At 35.1% G+C, this 17,030-nt stretch overlaps 3 protein-coding genes across 5 annotated transcripts; 1 reads left to right on the top strand and 2 right to left on the bottom strand.

Annotated features, from left to right (window-relative positions):
• Positions 1-2,631, bottom strand: LOC112507736 (cytochrome b-c1 complex subunit 6-like). Of its 2 annotated transcripts, none has more exons than XM_025112424.1 (5): positions 2,585-2,631; positions 2,409-2,493; positions 958-1,042; positions 351-440; positions 1-254 (listed from the first exon to the last, which is right to left on the bottom strand). In XM_025112424.1, coding segments are annotated over exons 2-5 (210 nt in total). In that variant the 5' UTR covers positions 2,411-2,493; positions 2,585-2,631; the 3' UTR covers positions 1-221. The 2 variants fall into 2 exon arrangements, with proteins under 2 accessions (XP_024968192.1, XP_024968193.1); XM_025112425.1 differs by having other exon boundaries at positions 2,409-2,448; positions 2,585-2,627.
• A 1,594-nt stretch (positions 2,632-4,225) lies between these two features.
• On the bottom strand, positions 4,226-7,031 carry LOC112507599 (cytochrome b-c1 complex subunit 6-like). The gene is made up of 5 exons (XM_025112246.1): positions 6,928-7,031; positions 6,794-6,858; positions 5,618-5,702; positions 4,546-4,635; positions 4,226-4,466 (listed from the first exon to the last, which is right to left on the bottom strand). Coding segments are annotated over exons 2-5 (210 nt in total). The 5' UTR covers positions 6,796-6,858; positions 6,928-7,031; the 3' UTR covers positions 4,226-4,433.
• A 1,629-nt stretch (positions 7,032-8,660) lies between these two features.
• On the top strand, positions 8,661-13,118 carry LOC112506905 (origin of replication complex subunit 2). Of its 2 annotated transcripts, none has more exons than XM_025111233.1 (7): positions 8,661-8,824; positions 8,979-9,128; positions 9,591-9,697; positions 10,223-10,355; positions 11,870-12,164; positions 12,483-12,710; positions 12,808-13,118. In XM_025111233.1, the coding sequence occupies exons 2-7, from the start codon at positions 9,000-9,002 to the stop codon at positions 12,999-13,001; spliced, it is 1,086 nt and encodes a 361-aa protein (XP_024967001.1). In that variant the 5' UTR covers positions 8,661-8,824; positions 8,979-8,999; the 3' UTR covers positions 13,002-13,118. The 2 variants fall into 2 exon arrangements, with proteins under 2 accessions (XP_024967001.1, XP_024967002.1); XM_025111234.1 differs by having other exon boundaries at positions 8,686-8,824; positions 8,976-9,128.
• The last annotated feature ends 3,912 nt before the right edge of the window (positions 13,119-17,030 follow it).

Here is a 17,030-nt window from a genome sequence, read left to right as displayed (position 1 = left end):
GAACGGTGTGAGTAGTATAACATTGGATCAAAGTTTTGTAGGTGAAAACAAGCACCTAAATGGTTAAATTCCATCAAATTCATCCAAACAAAATACACACAACTCATTCTTGATTTCATAACAAAAATGAGAATGAGAATGATGAAGATGAAGATGAAGATGAAGATGAAGATGAAGATGAAGATGAAGATGAAGATGAAGATATGGATCTTGATGGAATGTTACTTGAGCTTCTTGAATAGCTTAGGTGCGACCTGCAGCCATGTGAGCATCGATATCAGATGAGCACAAAATCCTTACGTGTAGATTGATTGATTGATCGATTGATTCAGGAGAATGAAAAAGCTTACACATTTGTCAACACAACGCCAATAATCAAAATATTGCCCCGTGCAATGCTTGTGTCCGCTTTCATCCGCCTCCACCCTTTTCACACATCCCTGTCCACCGTACCAACAAAAACAAACTCAACTCTCTAATAACAACTACTCCCTCCCACCCTCCCTCCCAAAAATAAGTGTCAAATTTCAAAAGTAAATGCTCAGATACTTGAACCAATCGTCAAAAGTCATGGCATTGACCTTTTTGACACCATATATTCCGAAGCCAATAATCATGTTCAACAAATAGTGTGAATAAGATGATTGTTTCAGTGGCTAACTTCAATTGTTGAACAATCAACCACAAAGAAAGTGCAATTTTTACCAATGGGCATTTGACCTAGAGGTATGTGGGTTACCCGCAGAGCTCAGCCTCTCAAGAGGTCAAGGATTCAAATCTCACCAGAGGTGGAGGGTTCGTGAGTTCATTTGCCATATATAAATATTATATACTTCAAATAAAGAGCAAGCAATATTCCCATGCAAAAAAAATAGAACGAAACGACATGTACAAGTGTTTACAGACATCACAACTAGAAAAACATAATATCCAGTTCAAAGCCATATAAGATAGAACCTGATACTCGAGCCAAGCTCTAACACACTTGGGCTTGCATAAATCTTCAAAGTACTTCTTCTGGTCAACTGGTTCTTCCTCCGCCCTTCAGTTGTATGTATACAAGAATCAAATTACACAAAGTTACAAAACAGTGAAACGTGGATTGGCTTGTTTAACAAAAATAAGCATCATAAGAGGTCCTAAATAGTTGTGATTTCGGATATATTAGCCTATTAGATGATCATAGACTGATTGATTCACAGTATCCACTCAGCTAGTCAGATTAACTGGAAAACGATCTAATGGCAGTGGAAAGGCATGTCAATACCCAAATGGATCCCTTCGATAGCAAAGACTTCTCTCCATCACGTGCAACAACTTATCAATCTATCAACAGAAGTAAGTTCTATATGATATATTTAGATGTTCTGAAGATGCTACAAAAAGGTCAATTAGCTTATGGTAAACATCCAATGTATACCCCTTCTTCAATAAGAAACACTTGTCCACAAATGTATTTTTGCAAAGCTGCATTTGACTTAAGGTCAAAACTTTATGTCTATTCAGCTAACTCAGCCCCAAAAGGGGAAAGCTAGACAAATTTGCTATACAGAAAAAACACCTAATTTATTCTTTATGCTTCCACAATTCACTACTGCTTGGAAGATACATATGAGAAAGGTCTAGCCTTTTGATAATAAGCTCAATTCCTCCAACCGAGGATTAGATCAAGCAATCTTCTAGGTTCTGCTAGATGAGTACTAAACTACTACAAACCACAAGGGTGGTGCCGGATTGGTTTGAGCTTGGCTCCAAAGATCAAAAGTACCAGGAGGTCCCAGGTTCAAATCCAAGGAGAAATAAAATCCCCTTGTGGCCACGGAGGTTCAAATGCGGTGACTCCAGGCTATCTGCAAAGCAGGTGGTCGGTCGCCCTGGGATTAGTCGGCTCGCATAGCGGGTTGGATATCCAGGTTAATCAAAAAACAAACTACTACAAGCATCATGAAGGACGAAGGTTCTATAGAGTACATGAGGGCATAGAACATAACGAAAAGCTCTATACCATCCTAGAATATTATTGCATCTTCAAGGAACGATCATTTTCATGTGCCAAGCGAGTGTTTGTGAAGCAACTACATGTTGCATCTCTACTCAAAGATTCACTGGTTATGACCATGGGCACATAGCCACAATCAGCATCTCTAAAATTTTATAAAAAATTACAATGGCCAAAAGATAACTTCAGATTATGCTTCTTCTATTACAATATTCCACCCTCAATCATTATTCATACATCTATATCATCACATTATCAGGCAAACATTTTGGATCAGGGATTTGTGTTTCTAAATCAAATCACATCGTAAATTTACAAACAATTGCGGGTACTTCTAACCGCAAAATTATAGCATCACAGATACATGAACAGTTAGAAATCACGATAGATTAAATCGGTGATTACTCACATAAGCAATTAAGGAGTACAACAAAGCGAACCCTTTCAATCTGCGCAGGCACCAATTTCAAAATACTAATACTTGTGTGAAAACCCTAATCAACAGATCGAAGGAATGAATTGATGGATAAAGTTATGCATTCAAAAATGGAAAATTGAGTCCAACAAGATGAAGGAAGACTGTACCGTCCAAGGGTTTGAAGCCGCAGTCGAACGAAAGAGGAGAGTGGCGATCCGTACTTCTAAATCCTTAAATTGCAATATTTTAAAAAATATTCTATTAATTAATGACTTTTTAAAAACAATCAAATATATTCAATTTGTTTTTCCACGATTCATCCTAAACAAATTATATTTTGATGCATTTAGGGGCTGTTTATCCGAATGCTTACCAATAAGTGCTTACTGATATGACTAAACACTATAAATTATTTTGATGTGTGAGATTTTAGTACATCAAAACGCATCGAATACAACAATTTACCAGGTAAGTGTTTACTTGGGTAAGAGTCGTCATCTTCATTTACTGGATAAGACTTTCCATCTTTCTCATTGCTCTTATTCAATAAGATTTTTAGTCCTTGTCATATTCATACGGTGAGAAAATTTATCTGGTAAACACTTACCAAGTAAGCGTTTAGTAAACGACCCCTTAATTTCAATATTCAATTTTTTTTTGTTAACTATGGATATTTGGCATTTTTCAGTAATGATAGTGATCTTGGAAAACAATTAGGAAAAATCTCAATAATATTGAAAGACTAAAACCGGTGACCTATGAAGAACCCTAACGACACATAATTTATTATCAGTTAAGGGGGTGTTTGGGATTGCTTATTAAAACAACTTATTGACTTATTCCGGTGTGGCACCGGTAATAAGCACTTTTGAGTGTTTGGATAAATGGCTTATACCGGTGTGGCACCGGTAATAAGGAGTTTTTAAAGAAGTTAAACTCTTCTGACTTATGATAAGCTGATAAGTGCTTTTGTAAGAAAGCATGAGTTATTTCAAATAAACAATCCCAAACACCCCCTAAGTAACCGATCAAAATAGGTTTGAAATAAAAAAATATACGAAAGTTCATAATATTAATTATATGAAAAAAAATATTATTACGCTAAATAGATTTTAAGAAGAATTTCATTATATACAACTGTTTTTATCCTTTTATTAAAATATTAGCTTCATTAATTTTAAAATTAACAATATCAACCATAAGAGTGGTGCCTGATTGGTTTGAGCTTGGGCTCCAAAGTTCAAAAGTGTCTGAAAGTCTCAAGTTCAAATCCAAGAAGAAATAAAAATCCTCTTGAGGCCACGGAAGTTCAAATGCGGTGACTCTGGGCTACCCCACAAAGCAGATGGTCGTCCTGGATTAGTCGAATCGCATAACGGGTTGGATATCCAGGTTAATAGAAAAAAAAATTAACGGTATCTTAAAACAATAAAAATTACAACATTTAACTTGTTGCAATGACAAACAAGTATACAAACTGTCACAAGCTGAAGCAGAAGTGTGGGATCCAAGCTGTCACATCGACAAATAAAACCAAACAGACACATGTGCTATTTGACAGTTGTTGAATGATTTGATGTTGAATGATTAAGTGGTCAGAATGATCAAAAGACTCTCATGATATAGTGCAAAATGAAATATAACTGTTTGGTAATTGTTTATAATGAAATTAGGGCACTGAGAGGCCCAAGATACAAAATCATTGAGAAGGTTTTAGAACCATTAAGAGGCATAATTTTTTTTTGTCAAACAAGATTCACCTCTTAACAATTTGGAGGCTGCCTTCTAATAGAACTATTAAAAGGTAAACAAACAATCCCTCAGTAAAATCCCAAACAGAAATAGAATGGATTTATATAGACAAATGAGCAAGTCAATTTTGGAAAATTTCAAGTACCCTATGGAGATGCTACTTATTCAATTTCAACTCTAGGACAATATTTAGAAGTCCACACAAATGAATTTACTTTTAGCAAACCGCAAACCGCAAGATGTGATCTTGAAAAAACGCTCTTTTCACTTGAGTTTCTCGAACAGCTTGGGTGCAACCTGCAACCAAAACATGTTTCGCCAACAATTGTTTTTGAACAAAAGAGGGGAACGGTAGGGCAGATTAGAATTGGCTTACAGCTTTGTCAATACAATGCCAATAATCGAAGTATTGCCCAGTACAATGCTTTTCCCCGCTGTCATCTCCCTCTACCCTTTTCACGCATGCCTGTAAATCTCACGAGATTTCAATGAGCACAAAACTTGCAGTTTCTACAGGATAAATCCGTACAACATCAGGCAACTCTTTAGAACACGTGTAGGTGCAAACTCAGTAACTCGGTACAAAAGATGCCTGATAAATGCAAAAGTTGATCTATTTCTTACTATGGCTATGCTTTTTTGTACCTACTTCTGTATGTATGTTGTTGTTTACTTCTAACTCAATTTTCTCGTTTTCTTGTTTTTAGTTTCTTGCATTTTCCTCTATTTCTTCGGGGAAACTTTCTAGTCATATCTTTCACATTTTCTCAAGCCTTCACTGAAATAGCACTCAGCTCTATGAGGTTAAAACTCAGGTCTGCGTATATCTCACCCACCCAAACCCCACCTCCGGGTGGGAGATATTGGGCTTGTTTGGTTTGGTTTGGTTATTTTCTTGCTCAAACTAGAGAAACAGTAGTCCAGCTTGAGACCATGCATCTCTCAGGGATGATGATTGTGGGATTCTGATTCGGTTTTTGTTCAGACCTAACAAGAACTTTAGGCAGTTAAATACCACATCCATCACGAGTGTGAATTGTGAACAAGTCCTTGGTTATGGATTGCCAATAACTTTTTACCATGACTTCACTCGACTGGAGGTCACTTGGGACAGCTTGGGGCTTGGGAGATACGATTGCATTTCACATACTCTATATCAGTTCTGTAAAAAGGAGACTTTATAATCTAAATTGACATCGACACATGCCATCAGTACCGTCAAACAGAACCATCTAAGGTGATCAAGAGTTTTAGAGAGCACCCATGGTATATATTGATATAGAATGGCATGTAAACAAAGTGTAATGCATAAAGATGCCAACAATTATCCATTTAACAATCCTAGATGCGAACTTGAATTAAGCATTAAACAATAAGATCCAAATGCATTAATTTGGTACTTGGATGTTAAACATTAAAATACCAGCTTCTGGTGTATGGGACAGCACCTGATACTCAATGAGAGGTCTAACACACTTGGGCTTGCAAGAATCTTCTAAGTACTTCTTTTGGTCAACTGGTTCCACATCACCCCTTTATACACGAACAAAATGACAAATGTTAGTGGATCGATGATTTCATTAGATGAAGGATCAAATACATTGCAACTATGCAAGTAGAAATGACCCTTTCTAAGTTGTTTATGCTATATCCAAAAGCATAAGCGTCCAGACTATTTTTCACAACAAAAGAACAACAGGAAAGCAACAGAACGCCGTTTGCCATGTTTGCCACATTAGCAGCCAAGTCAAATCTGGATATAGTTATTTGCCCGTAAAAAGTAAAAAATATAAATTAAAAAAGGTGAAATTGAAACTAAAAGAAAGGGTTAAGACAAAATGCAACATTTTCTAATAAGATAATCAACTCAAATGACAGTCTACCAACAGATGTAATAAGGGCATGGATGTGATTTAAACGTTTCAACAGAACGTTCATTGTTCAAAGATCGATGGCTAACCATCACACTAGAGTCTAAACAGAAGACGAAAAATGGGCAATAGGTAGGAAGCAGCATCTGTATTTGGGATCTTGGAGAAGATATAGCATGATTTTCTTTTCTTTAAACATATTTCCAAAATCCAATCCATAAAGCCAACGATTAATGAGCTTCTTAACTATCAACAAAATATGAGAAGCCGAAACAATACATGTTTGTGTTCTTAATGGTTCTTTTCAAAGATGTAACTATGTCTTTTTGAGATCAGAATTCTAAAAACTTCATGCTAGTTCACTGAATACTTGTGACAGAAATCACACTCACCGAAAACGATCTGAATGCTAAAACTCTCTGTGAACCCACAAAAGTTCAACAATTTTCATTTTGGGATGTGCCATAAAATTGCATCATTTCCAATTACAATTACCTATTTTCCCATCTTCATCTGATAAAATAAATTTAATGAAATCGATTTGGAGCCAAAAAAGTGATCTATTATGTCCTCAATTTAGTTCCAATATCTGTGAGATGGAGGCAATATGATGAGGTGCATGAACGAAATTCTCTTAACTCCAATCCTTTGGCATTTTCTATACAAAATAAATACATGAACACTTGACAGATATCATCAAGTTTGTGTATATATGATTCGATATACAAGAAACAAACATCCAATGATACTTACATTTTCAAAAGAAATACAATTCACCAACGCTTCAAAATCAAAACAACCTCGTTTGATGAAATAACCTGCAGAAACATCATAGAACACTTAAATTTAGATCAAACAGACTACAAATTGTATTAAAAAAACCGTACCTTCTTCAGAGAACGCAGGACGAACGCTAGAGGAAAGTGTGTTATATCCGTTGGGTGAAGGACCGATTCAGTTGCTCCGATAAACTGGGGAGAAATTCATATACAATTACTCGTTTTTAGGGCTAATTTATTTAGAGAAAATTACAAATTTAGTCCCTGGGGTTATACGAAAATTTGGATTAGGTCCTCCAAGAAAAATAATTACATGTATGGTCACTATGGTTTCATTTTTATTATGGATTAGATCATTTGGCCTAACTCTTTTAATTTAGCTTTGGTTAAATTAAGGGTATTTTTGTCCTTCTACCTTTTATTTTAAAAATAATTCATTTATGATTAAGTCCCTCAAACGCATTGCATTGAATACATCGTTGGCTTAAAACTTTTACTTTTTTGGTCTCCATACTTAGCACAGTTAATTGGGTCCATCAATCATATGGGGGGTAATTTTGACATTTTACCATTTCCCTGTTTTCTAAAGAAATATGAAAAATAAATTAGAAGGATCCGACTGTAGGGAGGATATGACAGTGTACATCTACAAAAGGAGAGAATATATTATCAATCAAAAGAAATTATAACCGTGTTACAAAGATCCTTGGATCAGAATAAGCAATATGCAAAAAAAATCACCAAGAACACATAGCAAAACACATACTATATTTTGAAGCTTCAAAACATCAACAAAGAGGTGAAAGTGTATCTAAAGTATTTTATATGTTTGGAGGAGAAAACCTTCAAAAAGGAGAAGAAATGGCGTCCTTAGCTCCTACTGAAAGAAGCTCGAAAGCTTCCCCAAGAATATCGATCTCGTTGACGAATAAGTAATCAATCACCTTAAGTTCCTATATTGTTTATTGTTACAGGGTCAAAAACACATTTTGATCTTTGATGTCAAAATAGTACTTTTTCAAATGAAAAATTACATGGATTTGTTATATGTTTTCAGTAACTATTATGAATATATGCTGCTGGGAATGTTTTTTTTTTAAAATTATGACCCATGTAACTTGATCATGAAAATTAAAAGGTTACATTCAAAGTGAAGTGATGCTCCTCGTTTGGATAAAGGGAGACAGTATCCAGAAGGAAAAAAAAAGCAATAATAAAGATTCATCTACAATAACTTCCGACCATTTTGTGGTTACCTATGAGATTAGTTAGTGGGTATAAGTTGTCTCGCAAACCTATGCTTGCCAAAAAAGTACATGGAGTGTTACGAGCTCTTTTTAGGTCATAGCTTTTTCCTTCTTTACATTATAACCCCATGTTTTACATACTGAAAAAAAAAGCCCTCCTAGGTGGGATGTTACAAGCACAAAAAGACAGATTTTTTTTTATTAACCTGGATATCTAACCCGCTATGCGAGCTGACTAATCCCAGGACGACCATCTGTTTTGCGGATAGCCTGGAGTCATCGCATTTAAACCTCCGTGGCCACAATGAGACTTTTATTTCTCTTTAGATTTGAACTTGGGATATCAATACATTTTTGACCTTTGGAGTCTAAGCTCAAACCAATCAGACACCATCTTTATGAGGGGCAAATGATTGTTTTGTAGTTACCAATATTGTTTCGAGGGACCAATCTGCAATGTGAAACACAAATAAGAAGCATCAGTGTACTTATTAAAATTTTAGGGACCAAAAACAGAAAACAACCATAGATCAAGGACCATGAATGTAATTGACTCTCGAGCGGTAAAATGGTGGGAAACCATGGATAACTAGGCTACAACACAAGTGAGGACAACGATATCTTCTCTGCCCGATTGACACTCTCGTTTCCCCCCGCGGTGGCCCAGCCCCTGCCCTCCGACCAGTGCCTGCTTCATTCCACAGCTAGCTCGTTCTCCGACGTCCTCACTCCTGCCACTGTAAAGTGCGAACCCTAAGGTATGTGAATGTCTCAATTTTTGTTGCTATTGATTTTTGCAAAATCTCACTGCACCCAGTTAAATCCAAGGTTTGTATTCCATCTTCAACGATTCAACAAATCCATCTCAAGTGATTCTAGTTTCATATCAAAAATCTGTTCTTCTCATAGCAGATACGTGTTTTTTTGGCCCAAATGGAGGACCATGATATTGATGAAGAGGAGTTTGAATTCTCAAGAAACTATTTCTTAGCAAAAGAGTCGGGAAAGTCAGGGAAGAAATCAGCCCGTAAGATTTCTGAAATTGATCTCGTTGACGAACAGGTAATCACCTTAAGTTCTTACATTGTTTAGTATTACGCTTTATATGAAAAAATGCATTTTGATTTTTGATGTCAAACTAGTAGCTTTGAAATGAAAATTACATGGATTTGTTATTTGTTTTCAGTATCTGTTACGAATATATGCAGCTGGGAGTGTTGCCTTAAAAAAATTATGACCCGTGTAATTTGATCATGAAAATTGAAAAGTAACATTCAAAGTGAAATGATGCTCCTCGCTTGGATGTCTGATAACAGACTTTGTACTTTTTCAATTGCAAAACTGATATGGATTATCGTGTTGTTAACACTTGATTTATACTTTTAGTTGTTTCTAGAATCCATACAGATTAAGGAGTAAAAAAGTAATCCTACATCCGAAATTCGAAGAATAGGTCTTTTTATGGAAAGAGGGAGCACATATTAATTTCTCAAAGAAACAAAACTGTGATTTGCAATGCTGCAGGATCTTCGAGCTGAGGTGTCTAACATTGAGCCAAAGCATGAGAAAGAGATTGCTTCATTGATAAATAGTTACAAGAGTCTGTACAATGAGTGGGTTTTTGAGTTGAGGTATGTGCATTTCCATATCAATTGCTTTCTGCTGTGTAGTTCATAACTCCCTCTGTCGTCAAAAAGGGTTCATTTGAAAATTCGGCTTAGTATTTTTAACAATTCGAATCTACACAACACTTTTTATATGTTCTAACTCCAAAATGTTCTCTATTTAATAAATATAACGGTTCAATGTAGTTGTCAATATTTGGCACCAAGCAAAACACTTTGTTTATCAATCTTATTTGAAAGAGCAACTCATGACACTGTTTTCTTTAAAACTGGACTCTTTTTTTGGGGCCAAGGCCATTACATAAGAAAAAGCAATAAATAGGTGTGTCTTGTGTAAGAAAAAATGGATTTAAAAAAAATATAGGAATGGAGTTTTCAAAGAACAAGCTAATAATAACATGATCAACCATATAGATTCAAAGGTAGAAGGTGGGTGACGATATTATTAATTGGCGTACATCGGTCGCTAGTTGTGGGCTTGGTGAAAGGTTGGTGACAATTGATATGTTTTTTCCCCTTAAACTCTTGCAGGTATGGTTTTGGTCTTCTAATGTACGGTTTTGGATCTAAGAAGACTTTGCTCGAAGATTTTGCTTCAACAGCCTTAACTGAGTATAATGTGATTGTCGTTAATGGATATCTTCAGTCAATCAATCTTAAACAGGTATGTACACAATTGAAAATGTTACTCTTATGCTTTTGTATCAACAATTGAGATGATGAAGTCATCAAAGGTTATCACGTTATCCAGTTAGAGGCACCAAATACTGACAAGATATTTCGTAATGCTTTCACATAATTAAGATCTGTATCTCTATCATCCAGTTTACTAGGATTTTGCAGTGGCTACTTTTATGACGTTAGATTTTAATTTTGGTCTGCTTGAAGATTGATTCCTTCTCTCTTTGATGCTTTCGTTTAACATCAGGCACTTCTATGTGAGCTGCATGACGTTGGTTGCAAAAGGCATATGGTGTTTTGAATCTTTTGTGCTTTAATCACCGGGAAACTTCTTCTAATGAAATGAATGCAGCAAGAAATATAGTAAAAGTAAAAGCCATATAGGGAATATAGCTGAATGACTTGGCCGCATGATGTTCCTACGGGTTTATGTCAAAATTTCCTTTTCAATCTAGCAAGGAGATTATTGCCTTCAATCCATTACCTTTTTTATTAATTGCCGAGCATCTGATTAAGTGGTCTTTGCCGTCAGCAGCTAGACATGTTAATATCTTGCTAGTTCATGTTTTCACATGCATTTAAACATTTGGAGAGGGTAGCTTCTAGGATTTCTTGATTTTCGAAAGGGTTATGTGATCTTAGATGCTTCAAAAATCATGAAATTATTCATATTACCACAGTTTGGTGATGTATCTTAGTTTTTAAGGCATTCTGCCTACACATTTAACCATTGCTTTCCAACTTCAGTTTCTTCTGCGACATGGAAGATGGTTACATGTTAAGTAAACCAACTTCTCTCAGGTTCTTTAACCTCGGGTCCACCTAAGGGCTGCCCAATAAGGTCTGTTTGCAACTTTTATACCAACTTCTCGCAGGTTCTTTAACCTTGGGTCCACATTTGTGGTGATTGGTTATCATCTTCAGAAGGGGGAGTGCTGTTAAAATTCTCAAAAAGAAAATTGGTTGAAACTTTTATACCTACGCTTGCGACTAATTGGTGGGTTTGTAAAAACATCAGCCAGAAGGATAATTATGATTTACGAATACATTTGGTGTCTTCAGTTGTTGTTCTAACTTGTTATAAATTTTAAGATCTTGATGGTTTAATTTTATGAACATCCTCTTTTTGATGTTAAATGAAACCCAAATAGAAGCGTCCCTGCATATTGGTGTGCAGTCCAATCTGGGTGAACTTCAATAATAGTTCATGCCCTTTTTTTATTTTCTTTCTTAATTACTTTTCTGCTAATGTTTGCTTTATTTTCAATACAACATTCCGCCATTTAATCTTTTCTCTTTGTCAAATTTCATTGATATGGCAAGGAATCACGTATAGAACCGGGTACCAAGTGACTTTTGGCCCAATGGGACAAAACCTGCCTCATAGAGGAACCATGAATGCGATTAGTAAAAATCTCATTAGAGATATAATTAAGTATTTTTTCAATAAAGAAAAGCACAAAAACTCTAAGCTACATGTTTAATGATAAATTGCAGGTTGCTATGGCGATGGCTGAAGTACTATGGGATCAATTGAAAATGCAACCAAGGTCTACTTCTGGAGGCTTGCTTAAAGATCAACAACCATTTAATTCGCGGTCAATGGCTGATCTTATTGCTTTTCTCGATGGGCCTCATGCAGCAGAAGATGAATGCTTAGTTTGTCTTCTTGTTCACAATATCGATGGGCCTGGGTTGCGAGATTCAGAAACTCAGCATCTTCTAGCAAGAATTGCGGCTTGTTCTCATGTTCGAATTGTTGCTTCTATAGACCATGTGAACGCACCTCTTTGTAAGTGAAATCCATCTATCAGAAATATCTCGTGCATGATATTCGTTCAAGCTTGACATTTTATTGATTTATAGGTTAGAACCCATGTTATATAGCAAGTTTTTTTAATCTAATGTGATGCATTTTTTGTTAACTGTACTTGTTGCTTTTTTGCACGGACTCTCACCTTTTCAAGCTGGGGGTCTTCACAGAAACAACCTGCCTACCTCTTGGGGTAGAGGCAAGGTCTCTGCCGTTTGGATTTAGTGGGTTAGTTTAGTTTGGTTTCTTTTCATCCCAACAAGAATCACAACATTGGAAACTGAAAATTGATAACAGTGTGGGACAAGAAAATGGTTCACGTAGAGTTCAACTGGTGTTGGCATCATGTTCCTACGTTTGCACCGTACATGATTGAAGGAGTCTTCCATCCCCTTATTCTTGCTCATGGTGGTACATCCCAAAGTGTGAAGACGGCTTCAATCGTGTTGCAGAGTTTGACACCCAATGCGCAAAGCGTCTTCAAAGTTCTTGCACAACATCAACTAGCTCATCCTGACGAAGAAGGTACACTTCAACATTTTCTTTATTACTATAATATGTTAATATACTTACATACATACACACATATATATATATACACATGATATTGGTTGTGTTTCAGGAATGGGCATTGATGCACTATTCACAAGCTGTAGGGAGCGGTTTTTAGTGAGTAGTCTTGTGACGTTGAATTCCCATTTGACGGAATTCAAAGATCACGAGTTGGTGAAGATGAGAAGACACTCGGACGGGCAGGACTGCCTCTACATTCCTCTCTCAAAAGATGCACTTGAAAAACTGCTACTAGATGTATGAATTTATTCATCAGAGTTGGGTTTGTCTTGCCATTGACTAGATAGCAAGACTTATTGTGACAATAACCAAACACATCAGATCACCTTGAAACTGTTTTATCTATAACTAGTTAAAACTTAGGGGCTGTTTGGCAGTTGCTGAATGGTTTAGTACAGAATGATTAAGAGACTCTCATGATATAGTGCAAAATTAAATATAATTGTTTGATAATTGGTTACAATGAAATTAGGGCGCTGAATGATTAAGAGAGACTCATGATACAAAATCATTCAAAGGGTTTTAGAACCATTAAGAAACAAACATTTTTTTTGCCAAACAAAATTTACCTCTTAACAATTCAGAGGTTGCCTCTTAATGGAACTATTAAAAGGTAAACAAACTATCCCTTAGCCTTAACCCTTCTTTTGATAATAAATTTGAATAGATTGGTGAAAAAAAATCATCAAGCAAAATATTTTTTATGGGCCAAATTGCTTTAAAAAAAGGTAACAATTCTATTTTGAGGAATGTACTTTTGAATGATCAGTTTAAGGGTCTATGACAAACTTTATCAACTTTAAGAGGAGATGGTTACCAATGAAAAGTGATGTGAAATAGATGACATGACTATATATTAAACCTTATGGCCTGTTAATACGATTGAAGTTTGATTCGTTCAGACATTTGAGTATTAAGAGCGTTTGTTCCTTTTTTTTTTAGTAAGAGCTTCAAAGCTCTAAATGTTCTCTGAGATTTTAAGTGTTAAACGTTTCCCTTAATACTTCTTAATGCTAATATGTCCTCTATTAAATGGTTCACATTTTAGGAGCTTGAAGAGATTTGTTAGCAAAAACTATTTATTCTTTATGCTATTGTAAAAAACTATTTATCTTTTATATTTTTGCATTATTTTGATCGATTCAGATTTCAGATTTCAAACATAAAAACAAACGGTCTTAGTGATCCAAACTTCAAATTTCAACACCACCTCTTATAAATCAGAAGTGAAATCAGACTTCAGATTTCAACACATCTTAAAAAATAAACAACATCTTTGACTTGTGGCATTTATGTTGAATTTCTCTGATATTATTATTTGAAAATATTATTTTTCTTCAATCTTCCACCATCATAATAGGATCTAACAGGGTATGGTATAGCAGTAGAGAGGTCACTTCCTTGAAGTTGGATTTAGAGAATAGGATTTTGGAGAAATTTTTGTTTCTAGAAGCAAAAAAATTAATATAGAAACCACCAAACAAATAGAGCTTTAATGAAAGCTTTATGGTAAAGTAATAAAGTTCAAAGTAGATTGAAATATCATTCTAAAAGTTATATTTGTTTGATGGAAAATCATGAAAATAATCCGAATATATCTCATCTATTAATAAAATAGTCATTTTTTACGAAATTTGCCAAAATAACCATATGGATCGTCCCAGGGGGCATGGTTTGACCATGAAAGGTGATCCTCGTGAATGTTGACCAAAAAGTACAAAAACAAAAAAAAATATAAAATTAATTTAGTGGGGCCCTACATGTATCTACGTTAGGAAACCAATCCCTATTTGCCTCAATATCCGGGATCTCCCCGCCTCACCGGATCTTCCGTGGGAGCAATCCAGGCTTATTTTGGGTTAAATCATATTTCATCTTTGAGTGCAACAAGTTTCATTATAAATACCAACCTCCTATTTTATTATTTTTCACACCTCATTTTTCATTTCTATTCTCATGTCTTCTACTATCACAATTCTTAACCCTTAAACACAATAAACCATCACAATTCTTAACCCTTGAACACAATCTACCATCACAACCCATCACCCTTAAATACAAATATGAAATCACGTCAAAGTGATGATGTTTTGGTGTATCTTCGAAGTGGTGATTCATTCCAGGAGATAAATGGTGTCTTAGAGTACCTTCCGTTAAGCTCCCCCGTATATGTTTTACGTTTGCCTTCGCCAATAACGCATTCTGGTTTGGTTAAACGTGTTATGAAAAAGTTAAGTTTACGTACTCCTTTCATTTTATTTTATAAAACGAATTGCTTACAAATATTATATTAGTTAAACGATGACGACGATGTACTAATGTTCCATAACGCCATTCATCAAAGTTTACGGAAAATGTTGACACTCTTTGTGGTCGACGATGGTGGTTATGGTGAAAATCTATCAAGTGCCATAATCCATCAAAGTTTATCCGACGGTCCAAACACTTTTTACCTCGGTGGTGTTAGCAATGGAAATCAAGCACTCTCTTCCCTGACGGTGTTGTGCAAACTCATATGTTCCAAACATTTTTTACCCCGATGGTGGCAATGGTGGAAATCCAAGCACTTTCTTCACGTACTTTTATATTGTTTTAAGGTTGTCATGGTAGATTGTGTTTACAAGTTGTGAGAGTAGAAGTGTTTTATTTTATAGAGTAAAACCATGACATTTGGTCCTAAAACAGTTTAAAAAACCAGTCTAAAAACACTCCTTAATTGTCAAATCGATTTATACACTAAAAGATGAAATAGCGGTCAAACTACGTAAATCGGATATAATATCTGATTTTTGTCCCCCAAATCAGATACAAATAATTTTTTTGTGTCCACAATTATTATAGAATATCAACATTCAGTGTGGTAAAAATATATTTCTTATAAGAAAATATAACATCATTCGTTGGTTAATTTATGTGTTTTAACAAAATGGTAAAAATTAGAAATCTTCACGTACAATCATATTATTTTAAGGGTTGTCACGGTAGATTGTGTTTACGGGTTGTGAGAATAGAAATGTTTTATTTTATAAAGTAAAACCATGACATTTGGTCCTAAAACAGTAAAAAAAATCAGTTTAAATCGTCTCCTATTTATTAAAAACACCCCTTAATCGATATACTGTAAAATACAAAATAGTGGTAAAAAAAGGTTGGATCGCCCCCGGGGGTAGATCCGGTGAGGTGGGGGGCGATCCCGGCTATCGAGGCAAATAGAGATTGATTTTCTAAAGTAGATACATGTGGGCCTCACTAAATTAATTTTATATTATTTTTTTCGTACTTTTTGGTCAACATTCATGAGGATCGCTCCCATGGTCAAACCATGCTCCCTGGGGCGATTCATATGGTTATTTTGACAAATCTCGTAAAAAATGGCTATTTCATTAATACATGAGGTATATTTTGGTCATTTTCGTGATTTTCCCTTGTTTGACTTGTATAACGTTTGACTTTTCATCAGGTAAAATGCATTAAAATGCAAAAAATTTCGGTTTAGTTCCTATTTATTGTAATGAATATTTTTTTTATTCAATCGACGTAACAAAGTTTCAAGATTTCTGATTGTGCTCGTTTTGACCTGTAACCAACTTATCTTGTAACATTTAGGACACAGATACTCGATTACTCATGTAGGAAAGGATTACAGCAAAGTGGATGATAAACTTGACATTTATGTTGTTACCAGATAGTAGGATGCAGGTCTAAATGGATAAAACATAAATTTTGAAACTCTGAGAAAAAGAGTTTAACGCATTTTGGCCGTTCGGTAATTATCCCCTTTCACAAAGGGATCCATACAGAGTCCTTCTACTGGTTATTATAGAAATCGACTCCGCGTGAATCGAGTATGACTCCAATGTTTATTCTTCTTCTTCTTCTTTACTTGGTATATATCACTTTCTTGATACGATTAACCAAGCCATGGTTACAGGCTTGACCATTTCTATTGTTCTTCTTGATTACGTTAATCTGAAAACTTGTTTCATCTTCTATGGTGAAATGATGAATATCGACTCGTTAGAGATGGACCGTTTCTTTCTAGACACATGTTTGGTTCTACTCCTGTGGATTTCACAAGAACCGTTATAAATTATCCGTCCTCCCACAACGATCTTTTTTACAAATAAAAATGATTTTTATAACAATTTTGATCAATGAAAATTAAAAATACATATATAAAACATATTTAACAAAATCAAATTCATTACAAAAAATTTAAAAATACATAATATTGGCTACTTAATGTATTTTTATCAATTCAAGAAATTCTTT

This window comes from Cynara cardunculus (genome assembly GCF_001531365.2).
Source record: "Cynara cardunculus var. scolymus isolate 2C chromosome LG 2, CcrdV1, whole genome shotgun sequence".
Classification (NCBI taxonomy): domain Eukaryota; kingdom Viridiplantae; phylum Streptophyta; class Magnoliopsida; order Asterales; family Asteraceae; genus Cynara; species Cynara cardunculus.
Note: the sequence above shows the minus strand (reverse complement) of the source record. Positions and strands in the feature narration are given on the sequence as shown.

What these genes read in the sequence shown, in the direction of transcription:
- LOC112507736 (XM_025112424.1), bottom strand. An exon ending in GAGCTTGGCTCGAGTATCAG is followed by an intron (nt 441 to 957) that starts GTTCTATCTTAT and finishes TACGGTGGACAG; the next exon opens with GGATGTGTGAAAAGGGTGGA. An exon ending in GGCGTTGTGTTGACAAATGT is followed by an intron (nt 255 to 350) that starts GTAAGCTTTTTC and finishes ACATGGCTGCAG; the next exon opens with GTCGCACCTAAGCTATTCAA.
- LOC112507599 (XM_025112246.1), bottom strand. An exon ending in GACCTCTCATTGAGTATCAG is followed by an intron (nt 4,636 to 5,617) that starts GTGCTGTCCCAT and finishes TGAGATTTACAG; the next exon opens with GCATGCGTGAAAAGGGTAGA. An exon ending in GGCATTGTATTGACAAAGCT is followed by an intron (nt 4,467 to 4,545) that starts GTAAGCCAATTC and finishes TTTTGGTTGCAG; the next exon opens with GTTGCACCCAAGCTGTTCGA.
- LOC112506905 (XM_025111233.1), top strand. Translation starts at nt 9,000, where the DNA reads ATGGAGGACCATGATATTGATGAAGAGGAGTTTGAATTCTCAAGAAAC. An exon ending in TTGATCTCGTTGACGAACAG is followed by an intron (nt 9,129 to 9,590) that starts GTAATCACCTTA and finishes GCAATGCTGCAG; the next exon opens with GATCTTCGAGCTGAGGTGTC. An exon ending in AGTCAATCAATCTTAAACAG is followed by an intron (nt 10,356 to 11,869) that starts GTATGTACACAA and finishes GATAAATTGCAG; the next exon opens with GTTGCTATGGCGATGGCTGA.